Source organism: Saccopteryx bilineata, chromosome 1, assembly GCF_036850765.1.
Source record: "Saccopteryx bilineata isolate mSacBil1 chromosome 1, mSacBil1_pri_phased_curated, whole genome shotgun sequence".
NCBI lineage: Eukaryota > Metazoa > Chordata > Mammalia > Chiroptera > Emballonuridae > Saccopteryx > Saccopteryx bilineata.
Genome location: NC_089490.1, coordinates 186,418,022 through 186,442,153, shown reverse-complemented (window position 1 = coordinate 186,442,153; position 24,132 = coordinate 186,418,022). Strand labels below are relative to the sequence as shown.

The following is a 24,132-nucleotide window of genomic DNA, read 5'->3' as shown; positions in this document are numbered from 1 at the left end:
GGACCAAACATGTTTTATCAAATTGATGTTAACTCTCCAGATTCTTTCTTGGATTGTAATATTCATGAAAAAATTGATAACATGAAAAAAGTAGACTTCTTTGCATATCACTCTAAAACCTTAAGAAAATTATTTTTTTATTTAGCTAAATGGGCTCACTGAAGCTTATTTATGTTCACATTCCTAAAAGCTGATATATTTTCGATGGAAGTACATTTTGAATTAATTTTGGCCAGCTGAGGATTGTTAAATTATAGCATATACAAACAAACAAACAAAAAAACAAGTTCAGTAAGAAACGCAAAATAGTATAAATAAAAACATTGTTGGGTGAATCGAGTTGTTTTTATCTCAAAGGAGCAACAGATCTCCAAAACATCTAAAAGTATCTGGAACTTGTTCTAACAAATAATGCTACAGAAAAAGTCTTCCTGTTATAAATTATATGCTCCATCAATGAATGCAGTTCTATTGCCAGCAGTGCTGCTAATACAACATCTGTATATAAACATTATATATTGCTTAAAGAATTTCTAAATTTAAAAGTTAGCCATAGATTTAGAAGCCAGTCCTTCTTTAGAAAGGATAGAATCAAATATTTTTTTCTTCCAGAAAAGCTGATGATGATTTAAATGAGTTAAAGGACAAGGTTAAAATGTTAGACAAATATTAATTCCAGTTTTCTCTATGCAGTGCACAGGTGCAACTTGAACAGCGTATTATATGGTATAATCATTAAATTCATTCAACCAGACCTTAGAGAGTTAAAAACATATATTCTGAGGAACAGGACTCCTTGGTCCAAAGGATGAGAATGAAACAGTGCAGAATATTTGTGTATCAAGGTGATTCCAGTTTCCAACTGGGAAAACAGGACTGTTAACACCCACATCCCCTGACAACTGTCCAATTATGTATATCACACTTGGCCTACTGTTTGCAGTAGAAGTAATCAATAAAGGATGTGGTTGAGTGAACATAGATTTTGGTTGAACCAATGCATGAAAACTTAATCATTTACTCAGAGAGGAGAAATCAAATAGAGCAGAGATGAAGCGGCCACTAAGGGGTTTGTTGATTGTGCCACCAAGTCTGTGGGTCACAGATGAAAGTAATAAGGCAAATGGAATCAGTGACAGGAGAAAATGTAAAAAGCTATCCTTAATTTCATGAATTAATAGAAATGTTTTGATGTATTTTGGGGGGTCATTTTTAGGAGATTTTGCATCAGAGCCTGGATGTTCCATTTTAAAGGCTATATGAAAATTACTAGGGCATGTCATTTCTCTCAGGTAAGAAAAAATTAATTTTCAGCTATGAGAGAAAGGTAATTTTCACACTTGAAACTTTGAACTTATTGATTTAAAGATGTCCACTGTGGAAAGTTTTCTAGGAAATAATTTAAGCCAAGTTTACAAGAAAATTTACAATTGGTATAGAATACACCTAGGCTAATTGTGACCAAGGTGTCTTGAACAACTGTCATTTTTATAATTTCCCCCCTGTATAAGTTATCCTGATTATGTTGGAGAGTTGTGCCATTTTGTTAAATGAGTGATTTCAGGAAATGAGGCCAAAAAAATGCTATAAATAAACCCCAGAGGCTATTTCCTCCCCTCCCCCAAATTTACCCTGTCTGTCTACATATAATAATAATATTTACTCAGTAATTTTTCAACTCACTTTCTCTTTGTTTTATGGACTCTGGTTCTGGCTTTCATAGCTATGTCAAGGGCAATTGTTACTATTTTAGAATACTGATTCTTTTTTTTTCACTAGTATTCCAAATAGGAAGATGAGACATTTTTATAAATGTTTCTTTTCTGTTATGCTGCTTAATATTAATTTGCAGAACAACATAAAAAATAACAAACCCCGGTGACTATTAAAACCTTCATCAATAACTCAAATGCTAGGGATAGTTCTAGCATTACCAAGTGAGCAACTCTGTATTGCCAAGTCCTCAGTCTTGAGGGAATGTGGTGTGTTTTCAATTGAAGGCAAAGTATAAATTCTTATAACCATTTTAGAAGCTTCCAGCCTTAAAGCTCATTCACCTTTCATGCGTGCTCAGCTGATAGCCTTAGACACACACTTATCCTAGACATGGCTATCCTCTTCCATTTCTTTTAAAGAGATAAAATATGTTTATAGAGATGGGCTTACCATTAGTGAAACTTGTGCAATTGCACGGGTTGAGAAAAAGATTTAGAGGTGACTCTAAGCTTCAGATGCAACTTGATTTATTTCTCAGCTGACACCACCGTAATTTCCTCTGTTTTGGTTGTGCTCCATTTCTGCTAATTTGAGGACAGTTTAGGACTATGAAAGGGATAAACAGATATGTGTGTACATCTGCACACACGTGTGCACATGTATGCATGTGTCAAAAAACGCCAAGCCCTCAAATCAAAAATTTTTTTAAATGACCACAAAATTCATAGCAAAACATTTGTAGGAAATAGTGGACTTGATTGAATAAGGCTTCTCAGATATATTGGGTGCTGCTGTCTGCCTGTATAGAATTTTTGTTTTAAAAATATCTGTCCATCTTTCCAGGTTTTTTCAGAAACAGTGAAAGAATATGTCAAAGCTTACCTTCCACCGAGTGCTCTTCCATAACAGCCACCAATTCTGCAAAATGGCAGCTTTGGATTGGAAAGCTTACTGTGTCCTTGGACCACTTTTCCCCTAAGACCTCATAAGAAGCGTCTCCTGCATTCTTGTACATTGTATAACATTATAAAATTAAAAACCCACATCAACCATATAAATCATTGATGGCTTCATTTGTAATTTAGTAGATGGAAAATCTTAGAAGTAGAATTTGTTTCATTTGGTATAAGAGTGAAGTAGGCATGAATCTTCTTGCCCGTTTTGTTTGCCCGAGGCAGGTTGCTTGACTGGTGAGAATAGTGTAATAGAATTGTCCCTATGACTACCCAAAACACACCTTACTTCATGATATGTCACATATAGCTATATCCTTTCCCACATCTGAACCTCACGTAATACTTAAGTAGCCCAATTAAAACATCAGATTGCCTGTTGTTGTTATTGCCAATATCTACTGGTAATTGTTCAACTCCCCCTTAGTTTTTACTGTATAGATCAGGAGTTCATATCCCGGAGTGGATAATAGGGAAAGCTCAGGCCCGGGTACTTTGGCTAGGACCGCCCACAACCAAGCGCACCAAAAGAAACTTCCCAAGAGCCCTTTGGAAAAGAGCGACACCTTTGTCAGCCAGTGAGATTTCACCACGTCATATTAACTCGACCACCCTAGGAACCCTTTAAATATCTCTCACACGGGTCACCCCTTGCGACTTCCTTGGCCTCCATATTTTCTCGGGGCCAGGGAACCTCATCGGGAAGGATGCGTGCTCTGTACTCAATAAAGCCTTTATTATTCCACACTTTGTGACCCCTTCTTTCTTTCTCGGTGGGGGAAAAAATACCTTACAGAGACAATAAACCATTCCAGCTGAAACACCAGGTCAACAGGTGAGAATTATTTTAAGATAAACTCCAGTCTCCAGAAATTTCAAAAATAATTATATTTTGGTAACCAAAGGGGTGTTCCAACACTTGTGTAAATGTGTGACACAGTTAAGTGCTCAATATGTTTATAAAAGAAAATATTTTCCCCTGGAGTTTTATCTCTTTAGTTAGGTTGGAACACAATGTCATTTTTTAAAAATTATTTTAGAAACATGCTAAGGGTTGCATTCATTTAACAGTATAGGCTCAGGCCAGGTCTGTTACTACAAAGCAAGAAAAATAATCCAACCATTTTTTACTGATTCTGGGCAGGGCTAACAGTACAGTTGGGTAATTTAATAATCAAAATGAGCTGGACAAAAGGGCAGAGTTTGTGTTCCAAATAGATACTACATTGAATACTTATAAATCTCATCTTTATGTTTAAGCATCTGCTTCTTTAAGGTTATTTGTAAAGTAGAAGTTTAAAGGATAGCTAATCTTCCACGGGTGGGTTACCAGTTTTTTGGGAGGGACCACAACACTCATGTGGTTCTGCCTTCCTTGAGTAATCATCCATTCTTTCCTTATAAATATAGTACTTTTAGTTCACTAGTCCTGCAATGTTTTAAATGCCTTTCAAATAACAATTTTACCTTTTAAAAGGCTGCCCTGCATATATTTACAAGTGAAATACAAATGGGAAGAAATGAGACCTTGAACCAATCTGTCCCTATTGTTATTATTACTACTCCTATTATTAAAAAGTATCTTGTATATAAGGTAACATAACAAAAACCAAGGCCTTTACTTTGATAAGTTTTCTTATTCTTAGACTATTTTGGCTTAAATTATAATGCTACTAATGCTGCTATCTAATGCAAAGATAAAATGGGGTATACACCTAACATGATACAAAGAATAAAGAGCCAATCAGACACTTTCCATGGGAAAATTTGTATTGGAAGTTTTTCATGTATACTTTTGTTAAATTTTCTGTTTCACATGAATTTTGGGAATACTGTTTCTGCACCCAATTGTTTCTCCAGATATGCTCAAAGGAGAGACATCTTAACGGAAGAAGGATGACTGGAGCATGAGTGGACAGTTTCCTCCAAGAGGAGATGGGGAAGGTTACAGCGGGCCACAGTCACTGAAGCGCACTCCATCTTTCCGTGCTCTCTGCTTCCTTAACCTGTGAGCTGTGACCTGGTTTCTCCCTTTCCTTCAAGGTCATCGCTAAACTCACAGAAAATCAAAACTAAAATAATGCAAGGGAGGGACAAAGAAGAATTCAGGTGCCTATTTTAAAATACCACATTGGTTCAAAATAACTTACGATGAAAGGGTCACTTAAGAAGGGCACTGCTTAAAATTTAAGCAGGCAGTAATGGAAAGCGACAGACCTCAAACAATTTAAGTCTTTCGCGGCTGAGAGAATTCGCAGTGACAGGAAGACAGGGATGTGCTAACTTACCTCTGCAGGACTTTGGCGATGGCTTCGTAGGCTCTCTCCAGGCTGAGATCATCGTCCAGGTCTGCAGAGATTTTACTGTAAGCATTGAGGACCTATCAGGAGCCGAAATACATAGTAAACACATGGCATGGCCGGATTCACTGATGCTGCATTTCATAACAGAAACGATTAAAATTGAGACTTGTTCTCTCAATGTCTCCATAAAATATTTTTTTGTTTATTAAAAATTCATGTTGGTTTGGTTTATTTTTATCTATAGTGTAACTTATTTCACACCATCTCTTTAAGCCATGACAGTGAGGTCTTACTTTTGTGAAAAGAATTATTTTCCTGCACAAGCCAAAATCTTCCAATTTATATAACTTAGGTGTGAACGAATAATTGAATAGCTTACAACATTATTCTAAAATATGGGACCATTATGTAAGGTAATATAAAGCAGATTATAATATTCTACTATGGTAGCTTAAATATCACTTTTCTTTCTATAAATAGCTGTTTGAAAAGCATGAATTTAGGTGCCAGGCAATTTCTAAATCTATCATTTTATTAGATGCATTTTTCACAGTTTGTACACGTATTCAGTATACACTAAAAATATTTCTTACAAATGTACTTCATTACTGACAATCTCCTTAATAATCAAACGATGGTGGCTGCCACAAACACATGATATAAATTTAATTTCACACGGACATGACCTGCATGATAGAATTTTCCTTTTTATTCTTTTTCCCTTTCAATGGCCAGGAGGAGGAAAATATGGAAAACGAAATCCCCATTCTTTCTTCTTCCTTCATTTTTACTTGATCTGACGTATTACACACATGAGGACACAGGAAATCTCCAAAGACCTCTATGGAAATCCTTTTTGCACATTTTCTAAGAAGGAATTAGTGAAAGTCATTTGACAGCAACGAGAGCGTCAGTGTGAGGGAGGCCTCAGTGTGAGCAGTTGGGCTCCCGCCTGAATTCGGAAGCTCCGAGAATTAAGTATTAGAAGCAGCACTGGAATTCATCTTTACTTTCTAAAAGTTAATACTAGGGAAATAATTTCAAGAAGGCCATGGTGACACCTTATTAAATTTGGGTTTGGTGTGGCTTCCAAGTGAGTGCTTGGGCATGATATTAAAACTAACTGACACATACTGACCCAGCGTTTCAATTCCCACTAAACCTGCAGAGTTCAAATTTTTAATCCCTATTTTTAGGCTTTTAGTAAGCCTTGTGTAAACCTGAGACTATTCTTTTCACTCGGTTTTGCATAATTGACAGCACCTAGATTTAGTCAGATATGACTTGACATAGACCTTTCTGAGGTAAAGGCAGACCCCTGGATTTTGTGAATTTATAAGAGGCCTTTTAAATCCAAACATCAAAATTTGGAAAGAGACATTTTAGTATCTTTTTTGGAAAATATATTTTTATTGAACATTCTAAAACTTTAAGATTGAATATTGTAAAAAAAAAAAAAGAATATTGTATTTTGTGCCAAAATCATTTGTTTTCAGCAAATATTGTTACTGCATTCCAGGGGCTACATTAGACCTTAGGAAATCTGGAACAGAAGAGAACGAGCTTGCAGCCTTCATGGTCACAGTGGTACAGACTATGGACCAGCACCGTTGTGTGTGAATGAGCAGTGACTGCAGACAGGCTTCTCCAGGGCTGAACACTTGCATACACTGCACACTCCCCATGCCCCTGGCCACCATGGGCCCCAGAGCAGTACAGTAATAAATGGGGGTACCCAATGTTATCTTAGAGGCATGGCTCTTCAGCCCAAGGATAAGAGGGTAGGTGTCCAAGTAATTACAAGGTAGATACTTCAGTGTTGATGGCTCCTGTCCCACACCAGTGTATCCAGGGAGCAACATGGCTACAACAACAGCTCAGTCTGGGTTTGGTTTTGGCTTTAGAATTGATTCAATAGACACTTCCTCATTGAGCCAGATATGGAGTAAGAAGACTTGGTTACAAGTCCCAACTTTTTTATTCCCAACATAATTGGGCCTGGAAGGGTCCCTAAGTTTAATTTCCTTAGAAGTAAAACACAAGACCCACTTCTGAGAGCTGTTGTGAGACAACCATAAGATAATATGGGTGCTGTGTAAACCTTAGGACAGGGAGCCTTGGGGAATCTGTTAAGCAGCCATCAGTGGGCACCTCCTGGTGAAAGCTTCCCTCCTCAGGGTAAAGACACCCATTTTATTTGTAACTTCAGGGAATTCCTCTATCTCCTTTATCTACCCACAAGAAATACATAGGCAGTGGGAAGAACGTAGGTCATTACAGGCCCAACAGGGAAACAGTCAGCTGCATGAACTCCACGTTGAGGTCCCCGATGAGGGCAGCAGAGGGGCTCACCTATGTCAGAAAAAGGGCCCGTTCCTCTGGAAAGGGAGATGTGAGCACTACTGTGGACAGTAACCTCAGACAGGCAAAATCGGGAGGAGGATTCAGGGTCAACCCAGCAGACTGGGGAATTATGTGGCTCAACCAGAGGGGAGTAGAAAGGATATTGTTAAAACAAACAAACAAACAAAACCAAACCCTCATAAAAAGCAGTGGAAAAATAACATGAGATTATGAATTCTGTAGAAAATAAAGAGGTCTTATATTGATCTTAGAGTAAGCTACCTTACATTTTTTTTTTAAGTTGGCAAGGTTTAATTTAAATTTTAATAAATTTTGCTCAACCAGAATCCTTTGACAAAGGCTGGAACCTTTTTCCAAAGAATATTTCAAGTGAGGAAGTACAGTATGGGCATCTGAGGTCCACTGGACTTCACGGACTGTCCGGTGGCGTACAGTATGTAGGAAGCAAGTCCAGGGTCTGGCAGGTTAAAGTGCACCATCACACATCAGAGAAGCAAGCGTAAAGAATCTCAGCTACAAAATATGTTGACAAATTAAAAATTCATTATATAACTTTAAATTTTATGAGCAATGAACCTGATCAATCTTTGTCAGGAGACAGAAGAAAACATTGATTAAGCATGCTACTATGTAAATTTCAATGAACACCAAACTGCAGTGATAACAAAGTTACCAAAGTTGGAAAAAGTCAGTTCCTATATACCCAATAAAAATTGAATGCTACATGGCCACTGGACCAAGGTGCTCCAGTGATTTCAGTGAATAATTGAGATAAAAGTTTGAAAATAATTTCACTTGAAGATTTAAAGGCAATGGACTCCATCTTTCTGCTAGAACAAAATTTATTTATTTAGAAAGACATTTTCAAAGAAAATTCAAGTTCTGAAAATGTGATCATTTCTATCAGTCACACCTAAAAACAAAATTAATAGAATACTAAGCATAAAAATGAAAGTGTGCAAAAGAATAATGCTGGCAGTATGCTACACAGCCTTTGAATAATTGTGCATTGTGAAATCAGCTTTTAAGGACTTAATTTCTTTTGTTGCAACAGCCTTCAAAAGAGCATGGGAGTTAAGTCAAAATTATCGCCTATCAATAAAGTGAGTGCGACATACTCACAAGTATTTTACACACACACACACGTATATATCCATCCAATTGTTTTGTTTCTTTTGCATGCTTATGATTTCCATTTATGAGGATTCTTGGAAACAGAAAAAAAAAAAGAACTATTTGATCTTGCCACTCCTCTCTTTCTGACTTCTTCTATTTTCCTGTTCTTTATTCCACTGCAATTCCTCTCAGAAAAAAATCCCAGTCATCATGGCCCTTACATGCGCTTTCACAACTCAAACTTACTTTAAATCCCTCTGCTGACTGTCACTCCTGGTCTCACTTTTCCAAATTAGATGGAATCGTCTCCCCACCCCTCTGCTAAACTGTTATTATACGAAAACACAATCCCAGTTTATTTGTTTTAAAAGGTTTTTAAGACAATTGTTAATTCACATGCAACTATCCTTCACTTAGTTTTCTCTGGTATCATCTTGAGTAATTATAGTACGACATCACAACCAGGGACTTGATGTAGAAGCCACCCACGCACCTAATTCAGATTTCACCAGTTTTACATATACTTGTGTGTATGTGTGTATGTGTTACTTCCACTCCATTTTATCACATGTAAATAGCCATGTAACCATCAACACAGTTAAGATACAGAAAAGCTGTCACCGCATGATCCCTCATGCTACCCTCTTGGGTTCATTTTTAGTGTGTTGCTAAAATAGAAAGAACAGAATGATAGAGAAAAAAAAATTTTTTTTTTCTTTTCTTTGCTTGAAAAGTCTGTCTTATGAAAAATTCTGAGCAATTTTGGCATCTGATCTCTTCCCTTTTGGAACACCTCTCTTAACCGTGTGTGTGCATCTGCTCAGGGAAATTTCTTCAGCTTTTTTGGTCCTTTTGTGTTCTTTTGGGGGGGTCTAATTCTGGGGGGAGGAATACCTTCTAGTATTCTAGACGCTCCATATACTCTTCCACAATGTTCCTTATTACAGTAGCACAGAAGAGATGGGAAAGGTAGGGTGGGAAGGTGGAGCAGCAGATGCAAAAGTCAGGCATTTGCCCATCACAGATACCTGAAAAAGTAACTATTTCTAGTTCCTCTCATTATCACTTTCTTAATAATGCTCAACCTTCAGGACTAATATACTATGCAAAGAACTCTTCTGGTACATTCCATTAGCTAATTAGATATAACTTGAAGGTAAAATTATAGATTTATATATATGTACTATATATATAATTTCAGTTCAAATATAATACATGTATGTTCATTTCAATGTACATACGTGTATATAATAGATTCAATCCTGCTATTAAAGATCTTACTATTTAAGTCAATGACACTTACAGACATTGAAATGATATAGTGCTTTAAGTCTGCATAAAGGGCTAAAAATTTAGTCCAAAGACATTGCGTACTTTATTAACTACTGAGTGTCTTCTCTGGGCTAAGCCTCGATTTTGGTGCGAGGAATATAGCAGCAAATAATGCAAAATCCTTGCCCCCCACAGTCTACACTGTATTTAAGTAATGGGGAGATAATTTATAATGAAATAAATAACTGAATTTCAGCTAGTCATAGGAACAGTGAGGGTTAGAATGGCTGGAAAGGCTTTATGTAGAAAGAGAAACTCGATCTGCATTTTAAAGAAATGATAGGAATTTGGTCAGTAGTGAGGAGGGCAGCTCACATAAAGGATGGGAGATGGGAGTGGTATGTGCTATCATAAGGAAGACAGCTTCTCCAGGGTATAGAGAAGCCACAATGTCCAACAGAGAAGTTTGTTTAAAAGTCCATACACAGAAAGTACTGTCCAGAAACATAGACTACAGAATCAAAGGTCTAATTGAAGGTATTAAGTGACAAACTCTCAAGCCGCAATTTATGTTTTCTTTTTGTGTGTGTGTGACAGAGACAGAGAAAGACAGAGAGAGACAGAGAGAGGGACAAATAGGGACAGACAGACAGGAAGGGAGATGAGAAGCATCAGTTCTTCATTGCACCTTAGTTTTTCATTGATTGCTTTCTTTTTTTTTAAGACCATGTTTTATTTTTATTTATTTATTCATTTTTATTTATTTATTCATTTAGAGAGGAGAGAGAGAAACAGAGAGAGAGAGGAGAGACAGAGAGAGAGAGGAGAGACAGAGAGAGAGAAGGGGAGAGGAGCTGGAAGCATCAACTCCCATATGTGCCTTAACCAGGCAAGCCCAGGGTTTTGAACCCGCGACCTCAGCATTTCCAGGTCGACGTTTTATCCACTGCGCCACCACAGGTCAGGCTCATTGATTGCTTTTTCACATGTGCCTTGACTGGGGTGGTGTGCGGAGGGGGCTACAGTAGAATGAGTGACCCCTTGCTCAAGCCAGCTACGTTGGACTCAAGCTGGTCAGCCCTGCTCAAACCAGATGAGCCCGTGCTCAAGCTGGCAACATCTGGGTTTTGAACCTGGCTTCTCTGAGTCCCAGTCAAATGCTCTATCCACTGCGCCACCAGTGGGTCAGGCTGCAATTTATCTTTTTGCTTACAAAGAAAAAATTTGATTATTGTCTAAAAGTAAGGCATGTTATTCTCTGCATCTATTTATTCTACATGCACATAAAAGTAGCCTTTTATAAAAGTGGCAAAAGCAGGACTTTTTCAATTCATAGTTTCTCTCTTTCTCCTCTCTGGGCAGTTCAGTGTCATGGTGCATTTGGCTGCCTTGTTTCCCATTATTTCAAGTTCAAACTTTTATACAGAGTTGTTGCCTAGAAAAAGGAGAAGAAATATATTTTTCTTCTTCTGGAACACTGCAGAGTATGCACAATCCAAGCTAATACTGATCAGTGACATGAAATTTAAATGGGCCGCTGTGCTATGGCTGGTGACCCTATCTAATCACTGCTTTTGTAGGAAAATAATCCAATCCACAGAAATACCATAAAAATAAGTTCTAACATCTAGCCCATTTGACATGAAAATTTTGTAATTTTGCAAAAATTTTAATGAACTCTAATCTTCCTCTTACATCAGGTTTTTGCTATTGTTTTCCCTATATAGTACATTCTTTTTCCAATCATCACCTTCACCCCACTGTTCTTAGTCATTTCAATACTTAAAATCAGTTGGGACTTTTATTCTGGGGGCATAGACCAGGCTAAGGAAGGGCCTTATGGGATAATTAATTAAATCTCCCTCTGGGTATTCAAATTTTCTCCAAATATCATAGGTTTTCAAGTCAGGCAGGTCTACTACCGAGCTGAGTGACATGTATCAAGTGACTTAACACCTCTGAGTTTATTTCCTCGGGTATAAAATGGAAATTAATAAAGACTACCTTGAAGAGTTGGTATAAAGTTCCAATAAGATGAAGTATTTAAAAGTACAGAACCTACTAAGGTCCTGCTAAACATACAGTCCTCTGTGATTGTACAGTTCACATGTTCATGAACGCATCCCTGATTCAAAGCTATCTGCCCTAACTGCAGAAATTATTTCTTACAAATTAACTAAAAATGGCAAGATAAAGAATAATAAGCCTGAAACTTATATTAATATGTACACATCTTCATCTATTCTTCCTCCCACCATCCCTACAACAGTTTGAGACACAGTTCTGTCTAGAACACTTTTACTGGCTAACGAAGGGTACAAATGGAAAGCACATGTGCTAAAAATAAAAATATTTTTCATTTCAATAAAATAAATAACAACCTGACCAGGTGGTTGCGCAGTGGGTAGAGCATTGAACTGGGATGCAGGACCCAGGTTCAAAACCCCGAGGTCGATGGCTTGAGCGCGGGCTCCTCTGGCTTGACACGGGCTCACCAGCTTGAGCGTGAGGTTGCTGGCTTGAGTGTGGGATCATAGACATGACCCCATGGTCTCTGGCTCAAGCCCAAAGGTCACAGGCTTGAAGCCCTAGGTCGCTGGCTTGAGCCTAAGGTTGCTGGCTTGAGCGGGGGGTCACTTGTTGCACCAAAGCCCCCTGGTCAAGACACATATAAGAAAGCAATCAATGAACAACTAAGGTACTGCAACAAAGAATTGATGCTTCTCATCTCTCTCCCCTCTTGTCTCTCTGTCCTTATCTGTTCCTCTCTCTGTCTCTGTCTCTGTCAAAAACAAAAACAAACATACAAAAAAACTGATAACTACACTATAGATTTGAATGAAGCAACTACTCAACTTTCCCAAGTACACTGACCTATCAGTTCTCAAATGGGGCCGATTTTGCCCCCTGGGGAGACATTTGCCCCCTGGAGGTTGTCATCATTGGGAGAGATGCTCGTGGCCTCTAGCGAGTAAAAGCCAGGGACATTGCTTAATACCTCACAATTCCCATCAGAGCTCCTACAGCTAAGATTACCCAGCTCCAAGTGTGAATAGTGCTTTTATTGAGAAACCTTCATCAGCCTTCAATTTAAAAACAGTTCTGACTGGAAACTAGCCCCTCATGTGGCTGGCCACTCAATCACTGTCGAGTTACATGAGAATACTGCTGGTTAAGTTGAAGCAAAATCTCTAACTTCTGCCTGCTAGCCAAAGCTGTGTTTAGTGGGACAACCCAAGTTGGTCCCCCTACCATGTGACAGTTCTCCCAGTCCTGAAAGATGGCAGCTCCCCCCCCACAAGACCTACAGAGGCATCTAGGGCAGTGGTCCTCAACCCCTGGGCCGTGGACCAATACCAGTCCATGGGCCATTTGGTACTGGTCCGCAGAGAAAGAATAAATAACTTACATTATTTCCGTTTTATTTATATTTAAGTCTGAACGATGTTTTATTTTTTAAAAATTACCAGATTACCTCTGTTACGTCCGTCTAAGACTCAATCTTGATGCTTGTCTCGGTCACATGATACATTTATCCGTCCCACCCTAAAGGCCGGGCCGTGAAAATATTTTCTGACATTAAACCTGTCTGTGGCCCAAAAAAGGTTGGGGACCACTGATCTAGGATGTTCAGAAAGAAGTGAGAATAAAATGCAGCAGTTAAGCTGCATTTGAACATTTTATTTCTAGTTTCATCTACAAGTCTAAACATTCTAGAAGAGTTAAAATAAACCCACTTGGACAAAAAAATATGTCTGTAAAACCATAAAGGGGCATCCATCAGATTTGTCTGTAAATAAAAAGTTATGAGTTCATTGCCTAGGGTGCATTTTTTTTCTAAAAGTCTTTCTTTCTTGCCTACTATAAAAAGGCAGCACAACTAAAATTTTGTTTACGCACTTACAGCAAACTCTGAATTGTGCCTCTTCCTAACGAGAGCTCAGCACTGGGCTTGATCCAGTGCATTACTCTGAGGAGAAGAGGACACTGATACAGATTTATTCTTGTGTTATGAGAAATGTAGACGTAAAAAAAAACTAAGTTGCCATCTTGAGCTTGAAATCATTGTCAAATCTTATCGGAAATACATTTATTCTGATTTCTGGCAATCTAACCCCCTTTAGCCATTTCACAGTTGGTGAGCAGAAAGGATGTTTCTGCCTCATTTACAGTGTCTGAACATGATTCAGACAATCAACTGCAACATTAGTCAAAGAAATCAATGGCTAATGATTTCTGACAAGCACTGCAGTAGCAGGCTGAGGACCAGACCAGGCGGCAGTAGCAGTCAGAACTCGCAATGGGCAATGGTGGGAGGCCATAAAAACAGGGTCAACAGAATTGGTCTCACATCACTTACAGACTCATACACTTTCTCCAAGGACACAGTATCTGTCATGCAATAAATACATAATCCTTTCCTGCAAATGTTATATTGGGTGAGCACTAAGGACATCAAGCCTGCTGCTCTGTAACCATAATATGCAAAAGTAGTTCAATTTTTCACATTCTGCTAAAATCTTTCTTAAGTAGGAGTAGTCTAGCCTACTATTTATATTGATCATTTGGAGTACATACTCCTTCTCCCTGAGAAGCACTGCTTGTCATTGGAACTATCTGTTCCACTCTGTTCACATTGCCCAGCACATGAACTGAAGGCCGTCTGGTCCACTGCAGGAAGGAGTGAGTGGGAAAAGAAATGAGTTCTAGTTCCTCTGCTGCCATGAGCTCAGGGCTGATCTTGGATATGTCACTTGGTTATCTTGAGCTTCAGTTTCAAAGTCTGAAAGATAATGAGGTGGGACAAAATGATCTAGAATTCTCTCTTTCAAAAATATGGCACAAAGAAAACCAGTTAGAAGGTGACGGAAGACAACTGGACTTTGGGTGATGGGAATGCAGCATAATCAAATGTCAAAATAAACTGGAGATGTTTTCTCTGAACATATGTACCCTGATTTATCAATGTCACCCCATTAAAATTAATAATAAAAATAAATTTAAAAATATTAAAAAAATATGACTTTGATTTTAGGACTCTACATTGACATATGTAGTAATTCAAGATGTGCCCTAATTGTTTTCATTTATCTTTGGCTTTAAAATCCTGATACATTTAATATATGTTTAAAATTTTTTTTAAGATGACTCATTTCATTCCAAATTGCATTTTCATGCTTCCCCTTCATTTGAATAAGCTTATATCATCTTAATATAAACTGCTTTTTTAAAAAAGTCTTGGTGATAGCAAAGAGCCAAATCTACAATGCTTTCAGTTCATATTGTTACAAATGCAATGTCGTGCTCTTCAGAATTAGCAAATTTTTCTTTTACAGTCAGAAATATTTAATAATTTCATAAAAATGTAAGATTCTCCTTAAACTTCATAAACTGAATTAGAGTTGCTAGTCTCTCACATGTTAGAAGTTTACATTGTATTTTTTATTATTGATTTAAATTTGTGTTTACACAGATTCAAGTGTCCCACTGAATATATCCCCCCACCCGTGTTTCCCTCAACATCCCCCCTCCCCCCTTCCCTCCAGGATTTGCATTCCATCCTGTCATCCCCTTTCCCTTTGTCTGCTTTCCCTCTGGTCCCTTTGATCCCACCTCTGCCTCTGTTCCGTTGCTCAGTTCACATTTTTTATTGGATTCCTCAAATGAATGAGGTCATATGATATTTTTCTTTCTCTGCCTGGCTTATTTCACTTAGCGTAATAGTTTCCAGGTCCATCCATGTTGTCGCAAAAGGTAAGATTTCGTTCTTTTTCATGGCCACGTAGTATTCCATTGTGTATATGTACCCTTGCTTTTTAATCCACTCATCCACTGACAGAGACTTGGGCTGTTTCCAGATCTTGGTTATTGTGAACAATGCTGCAATAAACATAGGGTGTATTTCTTCTTTTGAATCAGTGATTTGGTACTCTTAGGATTTATTCCTAAAAGTGGGATAGCTGGGTCAAAAGGTAGTTCCATTTTTAATTTTTTGAGGAATCTCCATACTGTTTTCCACAGTGGCTGCACCAGTCTGCATTCCCACCAGCAGTGCAGGAGGGTTCCCTTTTCCCCACACCCTTGCCAGCACTTATTCTGTGTTTTTTTTGTTGTTGTTGATGAGCGCCATTCTGACTGGTGTGAGATGATATCTCATTGTGGTTTTAATTTGAATTTCTTTAATGATTAGTGATGTTGAACATTTTTTTATCTGCCTATTGGCCATCGGTATGTCCTCTTTGGAGAAGTGTCTATTCATTTCTTTTGCCCATTTTTTGATTGGATTTTTATCTCCCTGATGTTGAGTTTTACAAGTTCTTTATAAATTTTGGTTATTAACCCCTTATCAGACATATTGTTGAATATGTTCTCCCATTGTGTGGTTTGTCTTTTTATTCTGTTCCTATTGTCTTTAGCTGTGCAAAAGCTTTTTAGTTTGATATAGTACAATTTGTTCATCCTGTCCTTTATTTCACTTGCCCGTGGAGATAAATCAGCAAATATATTGCTTCAAGAGCTTTCGGAGAGCTTACTGCCTGTTTTCTTCTAAGATGATTATGGTTTCATGACTTACTTTTAAGTCTTTTATCCATTTTGAGTTTATTTTTGTGAATGGTGTAACTTAATGGTCTAGTTTCATATTTTTGCAGGTAGCTGTCCAATTTTCCCATCATCATTTGTTAAAGAGACTATCTTTTCTCCATTGTATGCTCTTACCTCCTTTATCAAATATCAATTGTCCATAAAGGTATGGGTTTATTTCTCGGTTCTCTGTTCTGTTCCATCGAACTATATGCCTGTTCTTATGCCAGTCCCAAGCTATTTTGAGTACAATGGCCTTGTAGTATAACTTGATATCAGGAAGTGTGATACCTCCCACTTTATTCTTCTTTTTTAAGATTGCTGAGGCTATTCGTGTTCTTTTTTGGTTCCATATAAAATTTTGGAATATGTGTTCTATATCTTTGAAGTATGTCATTGGTATTTTAATAGGAATTGCATTGAATTTATAAATTGCTTTGGGTAATATAGACATTTTAATGATGTTTACTCTTTCTACCCATGAACATGGTATATGCTTCCACTTGTTTGTATCTTCCTTGATTTCTTTTATGAATGTTTTATGATTTTCCAAGTACAAGTCTTTAACCTCCTTGGTTAAATTTTACTCCTAGGTACTTTATTTTTTTGTTGTTGCAATAGTGAAGGGGATTGTTTTCTTAATTTCTCTTTCAGACAGTTCATTGTTGGTGTATAAAAATGCCTCTGACTTCTGGGTATTAATTTTATATCCTGCCATCTTGCTGAATTCATTTATCAGGTCCAGTAGTTTTTTTTACTGAGACGTTACAGTTTTCTATGTACAGTATCATACCATCAGCAAATAATGATAGTTTTACTTCTTCTTTTACAATTTGGATGCCTTTTATTTCTTTTTCTTGTCTGACTGCTGTGGCTAGGACTTCCAGAACTATGTTGAATGAGAGTGGTGAAAAGGGGCACCCCTGCCTTGTTCCTGATCTTAAGGGGATTGCTTTTAATTTTTGCCCATTGAGTATGATGTTGGCTGTGGGTCTGTCATAGATGGCCTTTATCACATTGAGGTATGTTCCCTGTATTCCAACTTTTCTGGGAGTTTTGATCATAAATGGGTGCTGGATTTTATCAAATGCTTTTTCTGCATCTATTGATATTATCGGGTGATTTTTCTCCTTCCTTTTGTTAATATGAGGAATCACATTGATTGCAGCAAATATTGTGCCAGCCTTGCCTCCTCAGAATAAATTCCACTTGATCATGATGTATGATTTTTTTCATATATTGCTGGATCTAGTTTGCTAATATTTTGTTGAGGATTTTAGCATCTAAATTCATCAGGGATATAGGCCTATAATTTTCTTTGTATTGTCTTTGTCTGGTTTTAGAATGAGAATTATGCTCGCCTCATAAAAGGAGCTTGGAAGTCTTCTCTCCTTTTCAATTTTTTGAAATAGCTTGAGACGAACAGGAGTTAGTTCTTTGTATATTTGGTAGAATTCACCTGTGAAGCCATCTGGCCAGGGATTTTGTTTGTTGGGAGTTTTTTGATAACTTTTTTGATCTCGTTTGTTATAATTGGTCTGTTTAGGTTTTCTGATTCTTCCAGATTGATTTTTGAAAGATTATATGTTTCAAGAAATTTGTCCATTCCACCTAGGTTGTCTAATTTTGGGGCATACAGTTCTTCATAATATTTTCTTACAATCTTTTGTATTTCTGCTGTGTCAGTTGTTACTTCTCCACTCTCACTTCTAATTTTATTTATTTGAGTCCTCTCTCTTTTTTTCTTGATGAGTCTGGTTAAAGGTTCATCAATCTTGTTTACCTTTTCAAAGAACCAGCTCTTGGTTTCATTGATCCTCTGTATTGTTTTATTAGCCTTTATGTCATTTATTTCCACTCTGATCTTTATTATTTCCTTCCTTCTACTACCTCTGGGCTTTATTTGCTGTTTTTTTCTAGTTCTTTTAGATGCAGAGTTAAGTTGTTTATGTGACCATTTTCTAGCTTCTTAAGGTATGCCTGTAGTGCTATGAACTTCCCTCTGAGGACTGCTTTTGCTGTGTCTCATAAATTTTGAGTTGTTGTATGTTCATTTTTATTCATTTTAAGGAAATTTTTTATTTCCTCCTTGATTTCACTGTTAACCTATTCATTATTTAATAACATGCTATTTAGTTTCCAAGTGTTGGAATGTTTTTCAGTTTTTCTATTGTAGTTGATTTCTAGTTTCATGCCATTGTGATTAGAGAAAATCCTTGATATTATTACAATCTTCTTAAATTTATTGAGACTCACTTTGTGTCCTAACATGTGGTCTATCCTGGAGAATGTACCATGAGCACTTGAAAAGAATGTATATTTTGCTGCTTTAGGGTGAAAGGTTCTGAAGATATCTATTAAATCCATTTGATCTAGTGTGTCCTTTAAGGCTGCTGTTTCTTTGTTAACTTTCTTTCTTGAGGATCTATCCAGTTTTGTTAGTGGGGTATTGAAATCCCCTACGATTATGCTATTGCTGTTGCTCTCGTCCTTTAATCTGTCAAAATCTGCTTTATATATTTAGGTGCTTCTATATTAGATGCACAGATATTTATAATGGTTATATCTTCCTATTGGAGTGCTCACTTTATCATTATGTAGTGACCTTTATCTCTTTAAAGTCTATATTGTCAGATGTAAGTATTACAACCCCAGCTTTTTTTTCATTTCCATTTGCATGAAATATTTTTTTCCATTCCTTTACTTTCAGTCTATGTCTATATTTTGTTTTAAGTGTGTCTCTTGTAGACAGCATATGTATGGGTCCCGTTTTCTTAACCACGCAGCTACTCTATGTCTTTTTATTTGAGCATTTAACCCATTTACATTTTAGGTTATTTTTGATATTTAGTTGTTTATTGCCATTTTATTCTTTAAATCTACATTCCTCTTTTACTAGATTTTTCCCCCTTTGTTCTGTTTACAACAGACCCCTTAACATTTCTTGCAGCATTGGTTTGGTTGTTATGAATTTCTTGAGTTTTGTTGTGTTTTTTTGTCTGAGAAACTTTTTATTTCTCATTCAATTTTAAATGATTGGCTTGCTGGATAAAGAAGTCTTGGCTGTAGGCTCTTGTTTTCTTCCCATTCCCTTCTGGCCTCAAGTGTTTTTGTTGAAAAGTTGAATATCATCCTTTTGGGGCCTCCTTTGTAGGTGATTAACTGCTTTTCTCTTGCAGCTTTTAGTATTCTTTCTTTATCCCTTAGCTTTGGTATTTTAATTATGATGTGTCTTGGTGTAGGTCTCTTTGGGTTCCTCTTTAATGGGATTCTCTGTGCTTCTTGAACTTGTATAACTTTTCCTTCATCAATTTAGGGAAGTTTTCAGCTTTGATTTCTTCAACCAGGTTCTCTATCCCTTCTTCTTTCTCTTGTCCTTTACAAACCCCTATTATGCAGATGTTGTTTCTCTTCATGTTGTCACAGAGCTCTCTTAGAGTTTCCTCAGGCTTTTTGATCCTCTTTTCTTTTTGCTGTTCTGCTTCCATGCTTTTGCTTATTTTGTCCTCTAAATATATGATTCAATCTTCTGCTTCATCTAGCCTGCTTTTAATTTCTTCTAGTGTAGTCTTCATTTCTGATATTGTGTTTGTCATTTCTAAATCTTTTTTATGATTTCAATGTCCTTTTTGATGCTTGTTATCTCTTTGTTTAGGTGCTCATTATGTCCATCTATTGTTGCTCTAAGATCCTTGAGCATCCTAACAATCATTGTTCTAAACTCTGCATCCAGTATCTTGGTCATTTCCATCTTATTCAGCTCTTTTTCTGGGGATTTCTCTTGTTGATTCATTTGAATCGCATTTCTCTGTCTTCCCATTTTTTCTCTGTATAGACTGCTCCTTTGGATGTGTTGTTTGTATAGGTAGCTGAGTGTAGGGTTGATGTTGTCTGTCTTCAGTTTTCAGTTGTGTTGTTTCTAGATTTTCTTGGGTTGGCTCAGCTGTTGTTTGTAATTCATTGTGGGCTACTTGTCTACTGCTACTGCTCTTTTTTTGCTATTTGTGTCAGTGTTTTCTATGCCTTAGCTGGGTCAGGTATGAGGAGACTTTCCTTAAGATACCACTCTAACTGGGGTTGTTAAATCCTGAGCTGATGCTCTCTGTATATAGCCAATGGGTGTACTAGCCCTAGACCTCCCTGGTCAGAACCTGGGTCAGTCCAGTGGGGGTCACTGCTTATGACTGGCCCTTAACAACCATTTTGGAGCTACAGGCAATCCAGAATTTGTGGCTGCCTTTGCTAGACTCTGATGCCATTGTAAATATCAGCTGCGCTCCTAGGCTGGTTTTTATCTACTCTTGGCCCATGTGTGTGGCCTCTCTATTCCCGAGGTGTGGTCTTTCTGCCCCCCCCCCGTTACCCCCTCCTTGGGCACTTGGGCACTGGCACTGCCTGGCATGTGGGCTTGCAGGCTGCAGCTCAGGCTGCCCTGTGGGCATGGGGGACTCCTCACCTTGCTGGGCTCCACCCCCGTGGGTGCAGGGGCTGCCTCTCTGGGTTCCGCCCCTCACTGCTGCTGCTGCTGCTGTGTGGGCTGTAAGGCTCCATCCCCCACCACACTGGCTGCCTCACTGGGCTCTGCCCCATGATGTCCTGTGGGCCTTCCTGCCCTTCAGAGGGTACTGAGCAGTTTGGGGGAGTGTAGCCCAGACTTCAGCCCTCAAAACCTGTGTCTCAATGTGTCCCAAGCTTCTAAGCATTTCTTTGCACTGACTGGAGCAAGAGAGCCTCTGGTGTGTGTGTGTGTGTGGGGGGGTAATTGCTTCCCTTTGCTGGCTTGGTTCTTCCAGGAAAAATTGTCACTTTAGATTTGGGGAGTGACCCTGTACAGGGCTCAGGGTGGTTGTCCCCCACAGTCTCTCCCTGTGCTCCCGAAACTACACTCTCCTTCTGTTATTCCAGTTCCTCTTGGCACTCCCCACTCCTGGAGCCCTGGGTAAATGGCTGTGAGCGAGGTTTTCTGTGGGGTCCCTTTAAGATGGAGCCTGAGTCTGAAAGTTCTGTCTCCCTCTTGCAAACAGTAATCCAGCTCTTCTCTTGGCTAAATACTGTCCATACGCCTCCTCTAGTCTCTGGAGCTCCAGGCTGGGGTTCTGGTCCTGGGGCTGAGGACTCACAACTCTCCAGGCAACCCATCCCACCATGAGAGACCCTCTGGGCTGCCTCTCGCTCCTGGGAATGGAGCAGCCCTTTCCACATCTCTGCCCTTCCTACCAGCTCACTGTGGTTTCTTTGGTGATGCTTGGTTATAGATCCCCTTAGTTTAGTCCAACGTTGGTTTTTCAAGATGACTGTTCCTAAGTTAAGTTGTAATCCACTTTGGTTCTGGGAAGTGGGAGTTGTAATGTCTGCCTACTCAGTCGCCATTTTCCCTCCTCCTACATTGTATTTTCAAAAGCTGTAAGGGTAGCAATATATCTCAAAAACTTTCCAAGAATCTTCTCTCACCTAAAAATCTCTATCTATACATCCATGAACAGGTGTTTCTCAAACTCCAAAGTAACAAGGTAAAATTCCACTTACAGTTAAAAATAAAAGTTTCCTAAATAATAAATTGGAGTATATTGCTCAAAACTGCCATTTCCTAAATTGGTCATTATAGTTTTGTGCTGAGGGACATATTAATGAAGAATTTTTATTCTAATTCTCAACCATTATTTTCTGTACTATAAATCTAAAAGCATGAAAACATTTATCCTATACAGTCCAATCACAGTGTGAGTTATATTTTATAGCACTTTGTAAAGAAAATTTTCCTTCCTTCAAACTCCTGCTAGAGAAAGCCATTGGAGACTTTGTTTTATAAATTGCTAGGGGGCCCTAGACCAGGGTCAGTCCAGTAATCTGTGAGATGGCCTCAAATAAAATGTTGTGCTTAATGGAAGATTATAGTGATCATTTAGTCCAATCATGTTATCTTAGGTAATCTGAACCCACTGAGCAGTTACAATGGCGGAAGTGAGAAGGTGTGCAAAGAAAAGTGAACACCAGGACAGTGACCAAGTCACACCAACAGTGACTCAAACCGACTGCTGCTGCTGAGGGTATAGTAACAAAGCTCAGCCCCTCATTCCCCAGGAGTCCCCAGTTCCCAAGAATCTTTCAGTCTGTGAGGCCCAGCCATCCACTGATCCTGGATGTTCCTGGGATAGGGCCTCTCTCATTGCCACAGGAATCTTGACGATCACTTCCCTTACTTAACATAATCTGAATGAATTTCTTTCTTACACTCAAAGAATAAAACTGAGAAGTACTGAGAGAGAAAAGGGCTCTCTAGAGTGCACGAGGCAAGCAAATAACCTCCAGCCTTCCCTCCTCTGTGTTTCTCAGTGAGACACTGCTGGCTCATTCTGTCCATGACAATCGGCCAGTGGACACAGGTGATATAAAATGACAAAAGATTCCATTGTCAGAAAAGATTTGAAGGGAAACAAAGCTATGTGTACTTTTTTAAAATGAGAAATTCTCAATCTCCACTTGGCTATGTTTATACGAGGATGAAAAGTGAGTGTGACAAATAATTCCATTATACCGATGATAACATTGCTAGTAATTTCAGCTCTCTCTTATTTATGGAGACCAAAGACAGTGGCACCAAAATGAATCAGATGAAGTGCCAGTCAAAACTAATTTTGACCAACCACGTATTGTCACTCACTTTGCCAGGGCAGAGATGTCAACATCGATGTCTTGCTGGACTGTGCAGAACCCTGGGAACCTCACTCCAGCCATACGGACCTTCCACCATCAGGAGTGAGCTCAGTTCTCTCCCCCTCCCCCTGCCTGCACTGCTCTTTCTGGTTCCACACACGACTCTTCCAGTGCTTGTACACACGCACATGCATATGTACACGTGCACATGCAATACCCACTGCTGGTACACACATACACGTGCATGCACATATGCACATGTGCACCCCCCCGCCACATCACTTCTTTGTGCTACCCTAGCACTTACCACATCATTATATGTATCTATGTATTAATATTTGACTCTCTCCAACTTTAAAGTGCCCTGAAGACAAGAACTGTATCTATTTGTTCTCCGTCGTATCCCTAGCTCCTAGTCTCATGTTAATGTTGAATATTGTTGAATAAATATGGTAGCGCCCATGGAATTACTGGTAGTAGAGTACCTGCAGAAACACTAATGTAGATATAATGATGTCTTGTGTGATATAATATAACATAATATAATCATTATATTATATATAGCTATTTAACTGGTTTAAAAATAATCTCATATAAATTATTATACATATTAACACATTTATATAATATATTATACCTTACAATATATTTATAACATATCACATAATGTTTATCATTATACCTCACCTGATAAAGAAGAAAATGCAATTTATAACTATGGTAAAGGGAAAGCATGTGAACATTTTCAGTTACTAGCCAGTCTTAGAGAGTTCAAGTATCGGAAAACAAGCCAGATTCTGAAAGGAGGACTTAGATGACATTTCTTTTTTTCCCCTTTTTAAAAGATTTTATTTATTTACGTTAGACAGGAGAGAGAGAGAAGGGGAGAAGGAGCAGGAAGCTTCAACTGCCATATGTGCCTTGACCAGGCAAGCCCAGGGTTTCAAACTGGCGACCTCAGCATTCTAGGTTAACGCTTTATCCACTGCACCACCACAGATCAGGCTTAAATGACATTCCAAATGACATTTCAAAATGACACAAGAACCCCTATCTAAATGTGTGTGGTTTTATCTAGTGACTTTCTCAAATAAGTAAGTTTTCTCCAATACGAGTGCATGTGGTCCTTATGCTCAGGGAGGACAGACAGATCAGAGGCTGAAAATTATGTT

The 24,132-nt window shown here is 38.3% G+C and overlaps 1 protein-coding gene across 1 annotated transcript in view; it reads right to left on the bottom strand.

Moving 5' to 3' along the window:
* The window catches only part of TTC29 (tetratricopeptide repeat domain 29), a 116,605-nt gene that overhangs the window by 11,854 nt on the left and 80,619 nt on the right, over positions 1-24,132 (bottom strand). The window contains exon 8 of the mRNA XM_066253457.1: positions 4,958-5,049. Coding sequence (XP_066109554.1) covers positions 4,958-5,049 — 92 coding nt within the window. The remainder of the gene's footprint in view (positions 1-4,957; positions 5,050-24,132) is intronic.